Consider the following 17,776-nt stretch of genomic DNA (forward strand, 5'->3'; position numbering starts at 1 on the left):
AGACCGCGTGAGCTCAGAGAGACAAATCGATGTCTTTCCTCCCTGTGCACGCACACACACTTAGGCAGCACTGCTTTTCTATTGGGACAAGCACACATGCATGTACACGTTTGGCCAGCTGGCAAACGTATACACATTCTGGCTAATTGCAGAGAGAGAGAGAGAGAGAGAGAAGTGTGAAGACACTAAATGGATGCCACCAAAGCGACATCTTCAGATGGAATTTTTCTGCCGTAGCGCTGAGAGGAACGTCGAGCTCGCTGCTTTTTTTGCATAGTTGATGGAGAATTCCTGCACGGAGAGACTTTCTGAGCTATTAAACCACTGTCGGAAACCATCTTTGGGATTCAAAGCGTGAAATCTCAACATGGCTTTCTTTCCCTTCGGAACTATCACAGGAGCAGAGGCAAGATTTCCTTCACAATCTGGTGTTGTGCGCGTCTCAGCGCCGTGCATTGCCCTTGAAATGGCTTGTTTGTAGAAGTGCTTCCTATGGTTTTATTTCCGATTAAAAGGCACGTTTGATGAGATTGTTTTCCAGCGGGACGGATGGATGTGAGCAGATCTGATGCTCCTCACACCATGTTTCTGCGCTGACAGTCTTTAACTGCTGGCAAAATTGTATTCGTCAGGGGATTGGGTGTGTGTGTGTGTGTGTTTGTGCTGCTCTGATCGATATTTCCAACTGCCTTGATGTGGAAGTCTCCCAAGACTGTACTGTAAGACGATTTGGCATGTTGTAATCTACAGAAAGGGTGATTTTTGTGGAAAAGTTGTGACCTTTTACGGTTAGGACACCTTTGATCGCACCTGAGAGTCAAAGCTCTGAGGACCTGTGACAGATGTCAGAGTGGCAGTGAAAAGGACATTTTCTTTTCTTTCCTCTCTCTCTCTGTCTCTTGCAATATGAGGCCTTAGATGACACAGCAGCCCTAGAAAACTGTAATGATACCACAAGGCGTTTTTGACTAACCCTCAATCTGTTTTGTGTCTCTTTGGTATAGGATGATCTTCTGGTAGCGTCGGCAGAATGTCCCAGTGACGATGAGGACATCGACCCTTGCGACCCAAGTTCAGGTGGGTTAGGTTAGTCATCTTTCTTTTATATTATTACTGTTCACGTGTTCTTTTCCACCAAAAATGTTCTCCATTGTTCATTGTTCTGTTTGAAACTACTCCATGCAAGATCATTTTACTACAGTACAAGTTAAAAGAAAAAAAAAATATTTTGTGTTGTGGCCGTCACTATAATTTGAGGAGAAACAATCATTATATTTAAGAGTTTAAGATCATATTTTTTCATAATCAATTCATATTTTATCATATATCCAGCCAAGCGGACACATTATACACCAGAAAAATGAAAATCATTTTGGAAATAATGTGTCCGCGAAAAGTCAATGTTCTGCCCACACTGAATGCGAGAATTCAACCCAACAAAACCACAGCCAATCAAAACAGCGAGGTGCGAGCTGAAGAGCGTCAAATCTCGTATTTTCGGCACTTCTATGATGCGTCTTCGGGCAGCATCCATTTTATGGTGTTTCTAGTGGATCTTGAGGGATTTGAAATATCTGATGCTTCTCAACTTCCAAAAACAACCTCTCCTAGGCTCATCCATGTTTGATGTTCCAGCGCTATAGTGCAGAAATAGCAACCGAGTGACTGACAAAATCCAACGCGTTCAGTGGTTGTCGCAGCTGATTCGAACAGGAGCTCAGATTAACTTGAAAGGGCTTTTATGATTTTGTTGCCGGTTAGGACACGCTGTTACCTGAGCTTCATTGTTGCTTATGTGCTCATTCATCAGTGTTCACAGTGTGTGCCGAAATAAACGTTTGTATAGTTTGCCTCTTTAAACAGACATTATTACATCATTAAATACTTTACCCTGTGTATGTGCTGTAAATATAGCATTTTAATTTTCTTTCAGGCACAGAGGGAGCTCATTTCTTAGATGAGTTTTTAAATAGGTCATTATATTAAACAAACTTAAACTTGTGCCTATCAAATTTCTTTGTGCTTCTGTATAATTTTAGCTCACATCATTTCATTGTTTTACCCGTTTTATAGATTACATAGGCAAAAGATCACTTATTGTGAGACCTGGCGAATTTTGTTGTGGTTTAATTTCAGAAAAGGCCAGCGAGCATGCTAGCGTAGCACATACTGCTTTTCCTATTTCCCCATTCAGAAAATCCTGGCTACTCAGTCGACTGCACAAACCACTTTCGACATGAAAAATGAAGCACAAAGGTTAACCCAATCTGGATTCGTTCAGCTGGCTTAGTTACAGCAGCTAGTGGCCTATGCAGCATTCATATTATACACAGAGCAATGAAAGCATGTACATGACATAATGAAAAAAATATGCTGACAAATCATGCAAAGATCTTGCTAATAAGCACAGAAAAAAAGCAGAAAGATAAAATGTTGGCCAAAGCTGAACGATGTCAAGGTGTCCTCCTTCCATGTGACATTTCTAAAAAAAAACAGATGTTTAAGCAGAGGTCGCCATCCATAATTCCCTGCTTTATTTTGTCCTTTCCTGCACCTGCGAGTTGCAGCGGATCGGACCGAAACTGTAAACGGCTTTTGCACAGGTGGTGTTTACACTCAGCCTGAAGTCGCACTGTCTCGCAGTTACTGTCCCCTCTCCCAGAGACATAAATCAGAACAAACTATTCCATCCAACACGTCGTTCTCCCTGCCAGGAATAAATAGCCAGGATGCAAGGTTCACTCATTGGTCACGGCTCATGGAAAATGTGCGACATATCCATTCTGATCGCTCTATCTGTGTCAGGCAGATGCGTTTTGTGCCGGTTTGATAAGCAAAGTGTGTTAGCACAAGCTTACAGTACAAGTTTTTCCATTCAGCAGCAGTACATACATTTATTGCTAGAGTGTTGTTATTGGGGTTTATATTCTGTTTACTGAAGTGGCTGGATGGTGCTGTGAAGCAGTTTCTCAGTGGGATATCTCATCTCGTCAGGAGAGGAATCAATTTGGCAAAGATATTGATTTTTGGGTTTCTTTCAAGTTCTTTCTAGTTTCAAGCCTCTCAGTATTTCTCGTTGGCTTAAAACTGAATAATTCTATTACTGTTGGGAAAGAAGCTGCAATGTTGACATTACAGTAGAAAAAAAATGTAAATTAACCATTTGGAACAATTACTTGGATGTTTTTTGAGAAAGGGGCAATGTACACTAAGCTGCATGTTATTGCAAAATACACCCAGACAATGAAATACTGCGAGTTGAAATTAGTATATAATTTAACCTCCATATCTTGATAGAAAATAGAAAATGTCCATTACTGGACAAAACTATTGGCCTAGCAGCAATATTACAGTTTATTTAATGGAAGTAGCCTTTTTTTCTTCCATACTTGGACATACATCCGAGTGAAACATTATCGAATAATGAATAAAAATGTAGGGTGCAGAATTGGATCTATCCATCAGTTGCTGATTGAATGGATGAATATCTGAATAAAATATATGAAGAGTTCAGATGCAAAAGCCTCTAAATGTCATTTGAAATTTTCTTCTTTAATGATGATTTTTGTCAAACTTGCATATTTAAGTTCAGTAATTTCACTTAAATAACAATTAATAGGTAATTATCATTGCCATTTAAGTGAAATTACTGAACTTAAATATACAAGTTTGATAAAAATCATCATTAAAGAAGAAAATTTCAAATGGTATTTAGAGGCTTTTGCATCTGAACTCTTCATATATATATATATATATATATATATCAGCATGAAACTTCCCCGGTTCATTACTAAAATTAAAGGGTTAGTTCACCCAAAAATGAAAATTCTGTCAGTATTTACTCACCCTCATGTTGTTCCAACCCCGTAAGACCTTCGTTCATCTTCGGAAAACGAATTAAGATATTTAAGATATTAAAATCGCTCCTGCATACAGTCCATAGGCTTCTTGAGGGACTGGCTCTTGCCGTCCCCGAAAAGTCATAAAAGACATCGTTAAAATAGTCCAAGTGACTACAGGGGCTCAATCTTAAGTTTATCAAACGACGAGAACACTTTTGTGCGCAAAAAAACAACAAAAATAACGACTTTATTTCAACTATTCGTTTATTTCTCCCTCTGCGCGAGTCAGCTAACTAGTTTAATAGCGTAAGCTTCTGTTATTGTACGTCACACGCATCACACACACATGACCAGCGTCGACCAATAGTGAGCCTACGTGTGACGTAGCTCTACGCAATCACACTACGTTAACGGACTATAGGCTTATGGAGAAGGAAGTGAATAGTTGAAATAAAGTCATTATTTTTGTTGTTTTTTTGCGCACAAAAGTGTTCTCGTCGTTTGATAAACTTAAGATTGAGCCCCTGTAGTCACTTGGACTATTTTAACGATGTCTTCAATTACTTTTCGAGGACAGCAAGAGCCAGTCCCTCAAGAAGCCTATGGACTGTATGCAGGAGCGATTTTAATATCCTAAATATCTTAATTTGTGTTCCGAAGATGAACGAAGGTCTTACGGGGTTGGAACAACATGAGGGTGAGTAAATACTGACAGAATTTTCATTTTTGGGTGAACTAACCCTTTAAGACAAATCTTTCTCGTCACGTTTTAGAATATTTATGTTTACATATGACATATTTACATGTACAAATTAGGTATCTCATTAAATATGCATTAATTTGCATACATTTCCAGAACATTGGATAAAGCCAGATTCAAAATTCTTGTTTCATTGTGTTGATTTATTAGTCAAAGGATTTAACAAAGGGGAATTTCGATATTGGTGTGAACAGCCAAAAAAAAAAACCCCTCTGTAAAAACCTTATGAATATAGATACAGTAGGAATATAACTGGAAAGTTTGGTGTATGTAAGTGCTGCTGAAGTTGAGATTTCGCTTTTAGAGTTTGTACTTTCACGATTGGTTGCTGATAAAAAAGGAAATTACCTATTTGGATCCGACAACATTGTACAGGAGAGAGTGCTTTCCAATTGTAATGACAGGATGCAGACAGCGATTGTGGAGCAGCATGTTGACTTAGAACGCCAACTTTTGTTGAATTTAGGAGAAATCTACAGATGCAAATAGACAAAGTGTAGTAAAGCCTAAGTGAACTGGATGTTTTTGCCTGCCTGCCATTTGTATGAAACCAGAGATAGTGAGTCCGTATTGTGACACCATGTTTTAACTAAAGGCGACGAGATAAAATTCCAGCGACAGAAAAGTGTGTCTGTCCACACTAGACGTGACGCGACTGTGAGACGCCACACGTCAATCAAAAATCACAGCTATTCAGAACAGCGTGAAAGCGCACTGCTGGCCTGCACTCACATTGGAAATGGTTAAGGACATAATCAAATCAAGAAATAACATTATTAAAAATCAAAACATTAACAAAATATACTCATTGACTAATTTTGTTATGAAGTACAGTTGTATTTTTGCATAGAATTAATTTTGAACGCTATATTATCTGCTTTCAAAATCTAAGGTAAATTGTCCGTTATCGCTTGTAGCACAGTGACCTATTTTTAACAAAAAATAAATAATGTGTACTCATAACCAGTGTAATTTCTTCATTCTGTCAGCCGCGACGTCGCATTAATAGGAACCGTTTCTAAATTAGAAACTTTGCGTGTCGTCGTTGTGTCTGGTTAGGACAAAAAGTCTGATTAACATGGAAAAGATACCTTTTATCGCGTGTCGTCGCGTGTAGTTAGGACACGTTGTGAGACATGAGTAGTCCCGGTTTCAATTACCCAATTGAGCAGACTAATGTACAGTTGTCATGGATGATGTTGAATATTAAGAAACATCTGAATTCTGTGATTGACCAATCAGAATATAAAGGTCATAATAGAGGTAAATTGATATCCCTGTTGCTTTAATGAATGGCCTCTCTCTTTCTCGTATTTTCATTCTGTGTGTCCACAGCTCACCCTCCGCTGCCCGAGGCCAAGGGTTACCCCAGCCCGGAGGTGATTCGGGAGTCCAGCAGCACCACTGGCATGGTTGTCGGCATCGTCGCGGCCGCTGCCCTCTGCATTCTAATCCTGCTCTATGCCATGTACAAATACCGAAACCGTGACGAGGGCTCATACCACGTGGACGAGAGCCGTAACTATATTAGTAATTCTGCCACGCAGCCCAACGGAGCTGCTGTCAAAGAAAAGCCCATTGGCGTGCCCAAAAATAAAAAAGATAAAAAGAACAAGGACAAGGAGTACTACGTCTGATCTCACAGACTTTCTCCCCCCCCTACCCCCTTACAACCCACCCACAGATCCTGTGCTACGAACTCACACAAAAAGGGAGGGGAGATCCACCTGTGTATAGTAATTGAGAAAAAAAAATGGAAAAGACAAAGTCTTAGTTTGAACTAAGGCACAATATACTGTTACTAACAACGACAAAGCATACTTTATAACCAAGCACACCAGAACTTTACTGAAAAGTGTGTACAAAATGAAATGGTACTGTGCAAGAAGACTCCACATAGTCACTCCAGCTGTGGATCGCTGAGACACACAGCCGCTGGTTAGAATTAAGTGTATTTCATATTATGTTGCCTGTATATGTGTTGCCGGAACATTTTCCCTCTAAAAGCCAGAAAACCCATCTTCAACAATCCAAACAGACATTCACCGATGGGACGGATGGAAAAGGAACGAAGGACTTACAAATGAGATGCTACCTATGATTGTTAAATCAGCCAAAGTACTTGACTCCCTTTTCTGATGGCAGTATTGCACGTTTGGATGAGAAAGGACCGCTCCTTGGTAGGATCCGAACTGATTTCCATTCGGTGGACAGAACCCTTGGTGACAAAGAGAATTGTGGAGGCCTTAAATATCAATCCACGTCAAAAGGTTGTTGGATTTTCTTCTGTTTGTATGTTTGTCAAAACGATGACAGATGACGCCGATGATGACGAGGAATACCGGGGCCATTCGGGGCCATTCGGGATGGATTGAGGAAAAACTCCATGCACGTAAAGTATCTTATTACATGTTTATATACGGTGCAAAGACTATCTGTGTGCTCTCTGGACTGTGGCTGAAGTGGTGTTTTATAGCCTGTTATATAGATGATGCCAACTACAGTATACCTGCTCTTCAAATTTTTTTTTTCTTTTTTTAAGAAAAAACCAAGGCGAAAACAAATGAAAAACAGAAAATTAAATGTTAATGTGTTGCTATAGCGATAGAACCGTTTCTGCCATTAGCTATACAGATTTTTTATTTTCCCTCCTTTATGTGCATCTCCAACATCTTATTTTTGACATACTCCTTTCTTTTTTGTTAATTATTTTTACTTTTTTTATTTGCTGTTAACATTAAAAGACAAGAGTATGAGTATAGGTTTTGGAAAGCAAACAAACGGTCCAAAATCTTATTTTCCATATGTCTAAGCAATATCCTTTTGCTTGTCTTAGTGACCAAACAAATTATGCATGGTATTTAGGACTCCAAGTCTACCAAGAGAAAATATCAATCTGAGAAAGTAAAAAATTAATTCAGCCCCCTCCCCAAAACTGAGTATTGGATTATAGCTAAAAAAGCACAAAGATAGAGAAAACAACCCTTCCAAAGTGTTTGCAAACATTCTCCTCTGCTATCTTGTACTGTGTGGAATGTACAAGAGGTATAAACTATATGACATTATGAATAAAATGTTGCTTTTTGTTTTTGTGTGTTTTTTTTTTAATTTGTGTACAATTTTTCTATAATACCTTCTTTTGTTTTTATTGTGACAATTCTTTGATGACCTCAAAGTGAAGATTTATTATGAAAAAATAGTTTTGAAAAATCAAAATGAATAAATAAAATATTAAGACCTATGGAAGCATTTGTTCTTTGTTTCTTTATAATATCTTTGTAAAACACATTTCAAAGGACTTAGAAAATGTCATGTTGTTTTGTTTGCGTTTTTTTGTTGTTGTTGTTAAAAACATGAATATAATATCATATTATATTCAGTCAACGGTACAAGAAAATTCTTTGCTGAAATTTTATCTTTAAATTAGTGATGCACAATATATCAGCCTTCATATCGGTATTAGCCGGTATATGATCTTTATTATTTTGTTTTATCGACCTGATAAGAAAATGAATTGCTTGAAATATGATTGGAATCACTTCGAAAAGGAAAATACATTTAAGTGCCACACTAGTCTGTCATCAGCCTGACTTCATCATATTCATATTCTAGTCAGAATGTGAGTCTGATACTGCTCCATAGGGCTTTGATTATGAGGCGTGTCTTAACCGAACCAGGAAAAAAAAAAAAAACTCAATTCTCCAGCTGCAGTCAACTTTGAGTTCAACCCAAGCGCTCTTTGATAACATGATGATTACGTAACTGCAGATCATCTGTCCATTATCGGATAAACTTAGATATCATATGGAGCTAGATGCCCTATTGGCCGCTGGGCACTGAGAAATACGGCCGCCATCTTGAACCGGTTGTATTCCTATTGTGTTGCATAGCAGCAGTAGATGCCAGAGCATATTCCTGCTCAAATCTGCCATTCATAATCATTCAAATCTATCACTCTGGAATTACTTTTCACAAGTAAGATTTAACATTACTGTATATTGGTTGTATTTTGTGAATAAAATATCCCATGTGTTCTGCATCATAGCTACATGTATGATCTTTGCAGCAAAAAACCCTGCGTGAAAATCAGTTCTGTATTCAGTGAGATATGATTAATTAACGTGCTGACAGCTCATTGCACCTGCCAAACAGATTATACAAAGCAGAGCGGGTGACCGGTTTAAGATGGCGGCCCCACGGCTCGTCCGTGCCCATAAACATGTACACTAGACGTCACCTTGGGGTTCTAAGCATGTGTCAAAACCGCCGCCATCTTGGAACAGGGGTCTTGTCATAGAAAGTAGCTAGGCAACACTGCTATCTCTGCCTTTACTTTGAATTAAATGATGGTGGCAGACTTTTGTGCTGTGTATAATGTTCACACGAATTAAATCTAAACTAGGAAGAAATTTTTATTTACTTTTTTTTTCTGGAATCAATGATAAATACATGTCTGACCATTGGAACGAACCCAAAACAAAACAAGAAAATCGCATTCATGATGATTTATGGTGTTTTTATTTCCGCTAGCCCTTTGTCTACATTGATTCTGATGCATTAAAGTGGAGGGGCTCCCCTGTTCCAAGATGGTGACTCTATTGACACATTCGTTCTAATGTACTCTGCCCTGGCCAAAGTGACATCTAGGGCCCTATTATAACGATCTGAAACGCAAGTGTCAAAGCGCATGGCGCAAGTAACTTTGTGGGCGGGTCCCGGCGCTGTTGCTATTTTCCCGGCTATTTTAAAGTCCCCATGAAATCAAAATTGACCATAGTTACTTTGGTTGCCTAAATTGATCGTTTTGTGGTGAACATTTAATACATGCAAGTCAATCCACACACACACACACACAAAAAAAAATTGGCTTCATAATCTTTAATCAAATTTTGAAAATGCCCCTCCCCTCTGCATTGGAGGACCTTGCCCGTTGACATAGGCTTTACGGTTTGGGTGTCTCCTTAACATCCATAACCACGCCCCTCCAACTGACAGCTGCTGTGTGTTTGCGAGCGCCGAACGAGAATTGATTGACAGCGTAACTTGCATCATCCCCCATTTTTCTAGATCAAATCAGGTGCTAGTTGGAAAAAAGCCACGCCCACTATTTTGCCTCATTTAGTGTTCCGTTTCTCTCAGAAATGCGTCACAACACTGGAAAAAAGTCATATGCAACTTCCGGTTCACAGGGACTTTAATGTAAGGGTATGTGACCATGGTGTATTTAGGCTCCTTCTAAGGTAATAATAACATAACAGTTCATTATGTAAGGTCTTTATAGACCACAGAAAACAGTTATTTATATTATATTGAATTTCTGTCAACAGATCCTCCTAAATATTACACAATGCACCTATAAATCTCCATTTGCATCAGAAATATTACCTTTTCTCAGCATCAGCTCTTTTTTGTTTCATTTAGTTGTTTCTTTCACTGTAATATCCTGTTAATATAAAAACTTTTCTTCTTTATGGTTCACACATAAAAAAAAAAAATCTCCCAGCGGGGCTTAAGCAGCAGTTGTACGGTGTTCAAATATTGAATGAAGCCATCGATCCAGCATAACAAAGAAAACACACAGTTCTGTTCCTTTTGTATCAAAGATCAAGATGTCATGATAAAGCTCTGGCCGAGGTGGTCTGCACTGAGACTCTGTCATGGCGGTGGACAGTTCAGAAAACCGCCTCTATTTAATTCCCCACACAGGAGGAGGCTACGAAACAGCTGGTGTGAAATAACTACCCCTACAGGGAGGCATACGCTGTAATTTATGATTCATGAATTATTCACACCCGCCATAGACTTTTCATCAGGCCTCATTTCAACACACTTTGCAGAGGGAGTGTGGGAGGGAGGGGCAGCTGGGCTGGAGGTTTGTCGCGGCCGGCCTTGAGAAAACCTCTGTGATGCTTTTATTTAATTGTGGTAATCAAAGTTTGGAGGGAGTGGCGGGGTTGGGGTCTTCAATTCATAAGAAGAATTGATACTAGTCATATGTTGTGTTGAGCTTCAAAAATGATCACATTTGGTTTTAAAATTGGATGAAATATGAAAAAAGACTGCACCTCTCTCAGTACTGACTTCGTTTATCACGAGGCTTCGCCTTGAAGGTGCTTTATGATTGATTTTGTGACATAGCACCTTGAATTTAACATCCTGTTCTGTTGTCCTCAACTTAATGCTTTTCTCACTATCTAAAATCAACCTGGCATATGAACATGATTTAAGCAGTTAGAAATGCATTACCATTCTGTAAATGGTGGCATATAAAAAACTATTTTGGTGGGATTATAGTTTAATGAATGGCTCTCATTACCTGGGTCTAAAAATATATTTAATTATGCCAAGATATTCCTTATAATGGAGAGACAGTTTCCCATATGTTTCAGTTGCATAAATGGACTTGAATGAATTTTTCATTTCCACGTAGTATGCAAAAATAACATGAAAAATGACTGAATTCATTTTCTTGGAAACATTAATTACTCATATTTGAGTGCATAAGCCATTCCAATAGTTCATTTTAGTTTCCATTTTCATATAATTAATTTATAATATGGAAGGCTACTATCTGTAGGCTGCTATCCTTTGTACATAGTGTTTATATTTCCCATTTGTCAGGGAAATGTCTTTTTTACGGTTTTAAAAACAATTCAAATATGAATATAAGATGATTTACAGAATCCCCGACTAGTAAAGAATACTATTATCACTCACTAAAAATAATGACATATGTTAATGAGTGTGTGAAAATGGCTGAAGGGCTGAGCGGATTCAGAAGCTTCTTGATGTGGTTCTCGTTCTGATAAGGGCTAAAGCAAAGTCATTCTTCAGAATACACACATCAATATTTAATAAGCCTGATGATGGACTTATATAACAGATGGATATTTATTCCTCCAGATCTGTGAGCAGGCAAATTTCCCAGAGCCCCCCAAAAATTCAGAAAACTCGCATTGAATAGTACTCGCTCCTTGTTTTACACGGGTCATTTTCTAACAGTGCTTTTGTGAATATAAATCAACGGCGGGTGTTCTTCACCAGCCCCTGCTGACTCAAAATGGTTGAAAAAAGCAGTGATTAAGTCTCATCACACCACTGTCTTTGTGCGGAGCTGATGTCATTTCAGCTCATAACACTGTTCCAAACACTCCCACTGCTGCCTGAGTTCAGCGCACATTACTACGTCACTGTAGCCCTTGTTAATGCAATGATAGGCGAGTTACTCATAGTTTTTCCTCAATCGGTTTGTTTGGATCAGTTCTCAAGTGGGATTTTTTTTTCAAAACAAATTCAGATCTCTAAACAATTAGCTTTTTGTTCACACTATATTTGAATTTCATATTAAGCATGTGTTTTGGCACGTGTGTGCAAAAGAGTTGATGTATATGAAATAGTCAAACTCTGACTTCTGCTGTGTTCCCTTGTGGAAAGAAGTATGATATATCTAGCTTAAAATGAACTGTACACTCGTTGTGACCCATTTTCTGGTTAAAGAGATGATTTCTCTTAGTCTTGTGGACAAGGCAGAATTCCGGTCCATGCTGCAATCTTTTGACTGGAAGTATGAAGTACCCAGTTGGAGTTATTTCTCAAGAACAGCTATATTCCAGAGCTGTATAATAAAGTGAAAACCGAGGTTATAACATCAGTAGCGCGGACTATGTCGAGCTTACGACAGATATGTGGGTGAGCAGCAACACGATTACACTTTAGATGTCAATTACGGAAAAACAAATCTTAAATGAAAAGATTGATGTAAAAGGAGACAATTTCAATAGTAATATTACATGCTGAGGCTCGAACCTGAAGTTGTCAGAAAGGATTCTGGAGCAGACCCCAGCAATACGACGAGTCTTTGCGAATGACAAAAACCAACGTGACGTCCACTAGCAAACTGTCTGTGAACAATGGACTGAAGCCTATAGCAGACTTGGCCGATGTTTCGTCTGTCACCCCAGTGCTACAACACACACACACACACACTGATGACACACAGCTGAGCAAAAAAATTAATACATGAATTAGACACCAATTATGACTGAATATTGAACAAACTGGAGCAAACCAAGACAGAAGTGCTTGATGCCATTGCAGAGTTTATTTTGTCTCCAGAAATAGTGTTTAGCACATCTGGTCGAATTGTCACCCCATTCCCACCCCAAGCTTATTACAAAGTGTTTTTTTTTTATCTTCAGTTTTTCTTCCACACCTCTAGGGGTGCTATGGTTCCTAAATGTGCTCCTTAAGTAAAGGTAGTGAGCAGAACAGCAGCAGTAGAAAGGAAGGCATTTATATCAAATTCAAAAGAGTGTAAAAATAACTAGATTAGGTGGTGGGCACAGAAGAGAGGAAACTGTAATGACAAGGTTAAGGTTGGGCCATAGTGCTTTAAACAAATCACTGAAATTGATAGGAAAACATGAAACAGGCTTGTGCGAGTGGTGTCAGGAAGTAGAGTCAGTGGAGCATATAATAATAAGTTGTAGGAGGTATGAGTCACAGAGAATTATAATGAGGAATAAATTGAGAGAATTAGGGGAACAAGAGTTAACATTAAAAGGAGTGTTGAATATAGGTGATAGAGCACAGGTTAGGATAATGTTAACTTTTTTAAGGGAAACAGGTTTGTATGATCGGATATGAGGATAAATAGGGATATAGGAAAAGTGTGAAGGGAAATTAGTGAATACGAGTAATATGGTGGGATTTATTAGTATTTTTTTTTTTTTTTTATGTGGAAATTAGATTGTAAGCCTAATGTCTGATTCACACTCCGAAGCAGAAGGTGGCGGTAATGCACCAAAAGCTGGTTGCCAACCGCCGGTAAAAACAAATAATAAGAAGAAGAACAGCAGCAGTAGAAAGCATGGCTTACCTTTGTTTGTCCCATGTCCTGGTTGGGAAATGTTACATTTCAAGCTCAGCTTAAAGTAAGGATTTGTTTCTTTTCCTGTTATAAAATATGTGCTTCAATGATGATGTTTGTTGTTAAGAAGTTTGATACAGTTTATTTATATGTATTTTAGAAGGACTCTTTATTGATGACTGACACGGCGTGTTGTCAACGGTAAATATGGATTCATGTAAGTTTGGAACTTGTATGGAACTTATGACTGTTCCTGAAATGGAAGAGTCAAAATGCATGAGGATTGTTATCGGTGGGAGTGAATTCATCGCAAATGGTTGGATTATTAATCTACTGAGGGACTATTTCTACTTTGGACATTGATTTAGGATCTATACCAGCAGATAAGACCTACACACATCAATTTACACTTCAGTGAAGTGTGCAACAAATGACTACATGTAAAGTAGTCCTGTGAGCTATCTGTTACATTGTTTTGTTTATTGTAGTTGATTTGTTTTTTCTTTTGTACTGTTTGGGTGTTGACTATGCTCTTTTTCATGCTAATATAAAAACAGATAGTGTTTATTCATTTGAGCATAATTTTTTCTTCTATTAGACACACGGAATCCCCCATTTTTGCGTTTTATAACTTTGTTTTTGCATTGAGAATATGAGATGGTTATAATGCTTTAACCCTGAAAACGTGCGTTAGATTGTTTCATTAGTTCATGTTTTCGAAATTTTAGGTACAATTAAATAACGTTCTTATGGTGTTTGGATTTTATTTTTAAGAACTATTGTCTAAAAACCTTTCATTTTGAATCATGATTTTGATTTGTTTTTCCAGATTTCCACGTTTGATTAATATTTGTATTATTTATATTCTATTAATAGAAAGTTATTTGTAACATGCTTCTCTCATATTTTATAAAGCAAATGTACTGCAACATTCTCCCCATCTTCTTTTAATGCATAGTCTTAGCCCTAGACCTCGCTCTAATCTGAGTCCAAACCAAATATTGTTGTAGAACTCATCCCCCTGTATAGGGTTTGTTTGGGGTAGGACAAACTTTTGTCAAAACTAAGGTAGACGGGACAGGGCAGAAGGGGTATGAAAAATTGGCACTTGGCATCTGTAGCCGAGGCAACACTGCTCGGATTGCCTCATATGAGACCGCTTCAGCTTTGGTGGGCATGGCACAACGGGACTCTGCGAGTACCAGTTACTCTGATCTGCCGTCAGACCTTCACCTCGTGGTCAAAGCTTACATCCAACCGAAGAGTTCACCTGAAGGGCTGACGCTTTTGCAGAATTTGTGCTTGCTGTTTAATAATCATTTGAAACTTAGAAAACTGGCAACTCCGGTAGTAAGATTAAAATATTTATCTTGAGCTCTCATGGAAACTATGTATAAACTTTAATTAAACAATATAATAATCAACTAAAAATAAATGTATACCTGATGTTACTCAGTAGCCACATTGTGGTTTGGAAAATGGATGGATGATTCAGCTGTGGGTCTATCTTCTAGCAAGAAGCGGTGCTACCGTCCCAGTGCATTATGGGTATTCTCTAGCCATTGAGCATACATCGGTTGTACACTCATTATTGCGGTGCATTGAATGAGTGCACTCGATAATGTCAACTACGTTTTCGGACTCCACTACAAATGGCTGTCACCTCAAATAGTACACTAATTAAGGGTATGGGGTGATTTCAGACATAGCCACTGTTTTTTTATTTATAGGGATTATTAATATATATATATATATATATATATATATATATGTATATATACGTATATATATATATATAGTTGTGTAAGGGGGATGGAACCAGGGGAAGGAACCATCTTGGTGGTGGTGGGTACTCAAACTCAAACATGTGTAAGTACTGGTCTTTTATACCGCAAGTATTAGACAGGATTGGATAGATGAGAAGGTAATAAGTGACGTAGGACTGGAGTCTTCCTGGCAGAACTTATGCTAAAGCTTCCATTTCCGTGTATTACTCTTTTGGTCATGTTCCCTGCCTTATTTGTTTGTATGGACTACCTCTGCCTGTACTTTGGATTACCCTGTTAAATAAATATTGCATTTTGGATCCACAACCTTTTTACCTCAGATCAGTTTGTGACAGTGTGTGTGTGTGTGTGTTACTAGCTTTTTGGAATCAGAACTAGCCTTGGCAGATTTAAGAATTAACCGCTCATAAAAAAAATAATGTTGTAGCAATGTCTCAACATGTGTTAGAAAGTGAAATTTTATCCTTTCTATGACATTTATTTAATATTTTTTAGCACTTCCATGTATTTAGGACATTTCAAATTAAGCAAGGTAGGTCTAAATATTTTCCCCAGTGCATAATCTTCATTTTTGATACAAATTTGGTAGGTAATTAAACACATTATTGCAGAAATTATACTTGAATCTTTCTTTTGCTTAGACAGAAAGCAGCCACTGTAATACATCCGAGCAGGACTTTATTCCAGCTAAAGTGGGCCAGGTAAAATGGCTTTCTCTCTAGACCTCAATATAACATGCAAACTTTTATTGTTGTAATTAAGACCCCATTAATTCAATTATTAAATATTTGACCTATAAGCCTTGATATGGTAAAAATTAAGACATTTTAAGACTTTAAAAACTGCAAGAAAATCGACATGCTTCAGCAAATTAATTCAAGTTTAATAATCATTGAAAAATTATTCACTGACTATATAATTGTCACAGTCTTTGTCTACACCATTCTGTCTTCGTCATCTTCACTACACTTCCCAGCATCCTCTTGTCTCCACACCTGAACTCACTCCCTCAATCATCCACCTGTTCATCGTCCTGATCATCTGTGTCACCTGTCATCACCTTGTTAGTGTTCATTTTGTATCTGTATTTAGTTCTCTCTGTTTCAGTCTGTGGTTGTCGGTTCTTGATTATGTTTCATGGATAGTGTGTGTAATCTTCTGCCAGTCTTCCTGGTACCTGTTTGGATTTTTTGAGTAAATGTTTTGTGTTGGACCTTTGTGTCAGCCTCAGCCTGTCTTCATTCCACACTACACCGTGAAAGAAGAACCGACCAAACATGGATTTCCCAGCAGTAAGACTAATGTGCCTTGAGCAGGGAAACAGCTCTCTTGGAGCTTTTCCTGGATTTGGTACCTCAAACCAGTTTCCCAGATGACTGCCTCTGCACGTTTCTACATGTGGGACTGAACAACACCATTCTAGCGCAGTTGTCTGGGGAACCACCTCAAGGAAGCTTTGCCCAATTTGTGGAGTAGGTGCCGGTATCCTGTGGATCATCCTTCACTGTCTGACGTCACCAGCCCCACTCCAATGCCAGAGACCGTCCAGGCCGAGACCGTCCAACACGAGACCGTCCAGGCCGAGACCGTCCAGCACGAGACCGGCCGCCTGAAGGGTCTTCACCGCCGTGGCCGCCTGAAGGGTCTTCACCGTCCTGGCAATGCCCTCAGCCTGCTCCACCCTGGTCACACCCTCAGCCTGCTCCGCCATGTCCACGTCCTGCTCTGCCCTGGCCACGCCCTCAGCCTGCTCTGCCACGCCCACATCCTGCTCTGCCCTGGACTCGCCCTCAGCTTGCTCCGCCCTGGAAGCTTCCTGCTCTAATTCAGCCATGCTCTCGTCAGCCTCCAGGGCGCCCACCCCCCCCAACCCATTGATGTTCTACGGCGCGAGGTCGCGCCTTTGTAAAGGGGGGCTTTCTGTCACAGTCTTCGTCTGCACCATTCTGTCTTCGTCATCTTCACTACACTTCCCAGCATCCTCTTGTCTCCACACCTGAACTCACTCCCTCAATCATCCACCTGTTAATCGTCCTGATCATCTGTGTCACCTGTCATCACCTTGTTAGTGTTCATTTTGTATCTGTATTTAGTTTTCTCTGTTTCAGTCTGTGCTTGATTGTGTTTCATGGATAGTGTGTGTAATCTTCTGCCAATCTTCCTTGTACATGTTTGGAGTTTTTGAGTAAATGTTTTGCATTGGAGCTTTGCATCAGCCTCAGCCTGTCTTCATTCCACACTACATTGTGATCATAATCACAAAAAAATGTCAGACTCCCTTTTTAATCACACACTCTCTCGCTCTCACTCACACCAACACACTTTTTCACACATACACACATGGGCAGGCACGCACGCACACACGCACACACACTTGCATGTCGAATGGTTTTCTGAAATATGCAATTTACTCACTGCATATTTGTATAATTCTGATAATAATAACTATAATAATAGTTTTTTATAATAATCTCATTAATAATAATAACCAATACACTATAAAGAAAATGACAAAATA

At 38.9% G+C, this 17,776-nt stretch overlaps 1 protein-coding gene and 2 long non-coding RNA genes across 29 annotated transcripts in view; all 3 read left to right on the forward strand.

The window, feature by feature from the left end:
* nrxn1a (neurexin 1a) overlaps positions 1–7,843 on the forward strand; it is a 245,765-nt gene extending 237,922 nt beyond the window's left edge. For 25 of the 27 annotated variants that reach the window (XM_089122111.1, XM_089122110.1, XM_089122113.1 and 22 more), the window contains 2 exons: positions 1,005–1,086; positions 5,938–7,843. In XM_089122111.1, coding sequence (XP_088978237.1) covers positions 1,005–1,086; positions 5,938–6,239 — 384 coding nt within the window. In that variant the 3' untranslated portion in view covers positions 6,240–7,843. The remainder of the gene's footprint in view (positions 1–1,004; positions 1,087–5,937) is intronic. The other 2 variants (XM_089122115.1, XM_089122127.1) reach the window with 1 other exon arrangement.
* A 5,553-nt stretch (positions 7,844–13,396) lies between these two features.
* Positions 13,397–14,404, forward strand: LOC148971510 (uncharacterized). Its single transcript, XR_016147072.1, has 2 exons — positions 13,397–13,535; positions 13,632–14,404. It is a non-coding gene; the product is annotated as an uncharacterized LOC148971510 (long non-coding RNA).
* Positions 14,405–15,550: 1,146 nt separating this feature from the next.
* LOC148971511 (uncharacterized) lies at positions 15,551–17,468 on the forward strand. The gene is made up of 2 exons (XR_016147073.1): positions 15,551–15,959; positions 16,235–17,468. It is a non-coding gene; the product is annotated as an uncharacterized LOC148971511 (long non-coding RNA).
* The last annotated feature ends 308 nt before the right edge of the window (positions 17,469–17,776 follow it).

Source organism: Pimephales promelas, chromosome 17 (genome assembly GCF_988280905.1).
Source record: "Pimephales promelas chromosome 17, fPimPro1.hap1.1, whole genome shotgun sequence".
Taxonomy (NCBI): Eukaryota; Metazoa; Chordata; class Actinopteri; order Cypriniformes; family Leuciscidae; genus Pimephales; species Pimephales promelas.